Consider the following 1,639-nt stretch of genomic DNA (forward strand, 5'->3'; position numbering starts at 1 on the left):
TGTGTTTCTTATTAGTGTGTCATTAGATTTTGGGTTAGCCGAGTTAACCGGCTGACAGTGAAAACAGAAGTGCACACTAATAAGAACAAGCTTTAAAATCTTGCGGTATTACTGGACTCATATAATAAATAACATAAAACACTTATAAAGTACTTATGTACTTTACTATTTTGTTAAATTAAACCAATTTATGATATAATTTACATTTAACATGATGTAAATTATGTTAATAATCAATTTATTCACTTCTATTGAGCGTTTCTTATCTTTTTTGCTAAGACATTCGAATTAATTCCTCTAAATCGTGATATGCGCCATTTAAAAAATATTTATTATACTTTAACAGTTAAAAAATAGAATATAATCTTTGGTATTATATTATAATACTTTAACTTAATAAAAAAATACTTTGTTTATTTGTACCAGTTTATTTTTATGACATATTTAAATATAAAAGCACACTAATAGGAACAGTTACCCTATTCGGTTTGATTTTAGATATGGTTAGAAAACTGCTAACTCACATACCCAAAAACGTGAAATCCGATTCACCAATTGGAGGATTCTTGGTAGGAGAGTTAGGGGTTGAATCTGGCATGACTTCTCTTCATCTGGCTGCTTATTCTGGAAATGAAAAAGTTATACAATTTCTTCTTAATTCAACGGGTGTCCAGGTATGACTACTTCGCCGGTAATTTCATTAGTAATGATATTTGGATTTAGTCAATCATAATTTATGACATTATAAAAACTCGGATAAAACTCCGTCTATATGTAAGAAATATTTATAAAAAGTACATGCTTTAAAACAGTGATTTTGGCAAAAATTAGAGAACGCTTACATATAGGTATATCGTAAATTGAGATTATATCGCGGCAACTAGTTAAGAAAAATTAATAAATTCAATGTGCTATACTAACATGCTTTTTTTATTTCGGGAGAATTAAGTTAATAAATTTAAGTTACAATTTTACATTTGTTTTCTCAAGCTGTTAAAAAACGGACTAATAATGTCGCATTGAACATAAGAACGTCCTGACTGAAGGTAGATGCAGCAACGAAAGAAAACGGCTGGAACCCTTTGCATCTGGCTTGCTTCGGTGGTCACATAACTGTCGTGGGTCTGCTGTTGAGCAGATCGGCGGAATTGTTGCATAGTTCGGATCGTTACGGCAAGACCGGGCTGCACATCGCCGCGACACACGGACATTACCAGATGGTGAAGGCCCTCTTGGGTCAGCAAGCGGAAATAAACGCGACCGACAAGAACGGTTGGACACCGCTGCATTGTGCGGCACACGCCGGCCATCTAGATGTTGTGAAGCTGCTTGTGGAAAGTGGCGGGTCTCCAAAAATCAAGACGAATCTCGGTTACGCACCGATCTGGTTCGCCGCATCCGAGGGTCACAGTAATGTGCTGAAATATCTCATGAAGAAGGAGCATGATGAGTATGCTCTAATGGAAGATGGGAGGGTATGTATATCTGATAAAAGGGACAACGAAAACTTTGGGTAATAAAAATTCTTGAAATGAGAGCTGCTCAAATATCGAATTTTTAAACTATTGTACAAATTTTCGAATCATCTCTTTTATCTCATACAGTGTAAAAAAATTACAGACAATATAATTGCTCATAA

General features: G+C 34.7%; 1 protein-coding gene across 1 annotated transcript in view; it reads left to right on the top strand.

The window, feature by feature from the left end:
- LOC105454802 (ankyrin-3-like) overlaps nt 1-1,639 on the top strand; it is a 4,358-nt gene that overhangs the window by 1,443 nt on the left and 1,276 nt on the right. Inside the window, exons 3-4 of the mRNA XM_011697689.1 lie at nt 499-674; nt 1,047-1,475. Of these exons, the coding sequence (XP_011695991.1) occupies nt 499-674; nt 1,047-1,475 (605 nt within the window). The remainder of the gene's footprint in view (nt 1-498; nt 675-1,046; nt 1,476-1,639) is intronic.

Source organism: Wasmannia auropunctata, unplaced genomic scaffold (assembly GCF_000956235.1).
Source record: "Wasmannia auropunctata unplaced genomic scaffold, wasmannia.A_1.0 LD335975.1, whole genome shotgun sequence".
Lineage (NCBI taxonomy): Eukaryota > Metazoa > Arthropoda > Insecta > Hymenoptera > Formicidae > Wasmannia > Wasmannia auropunctata.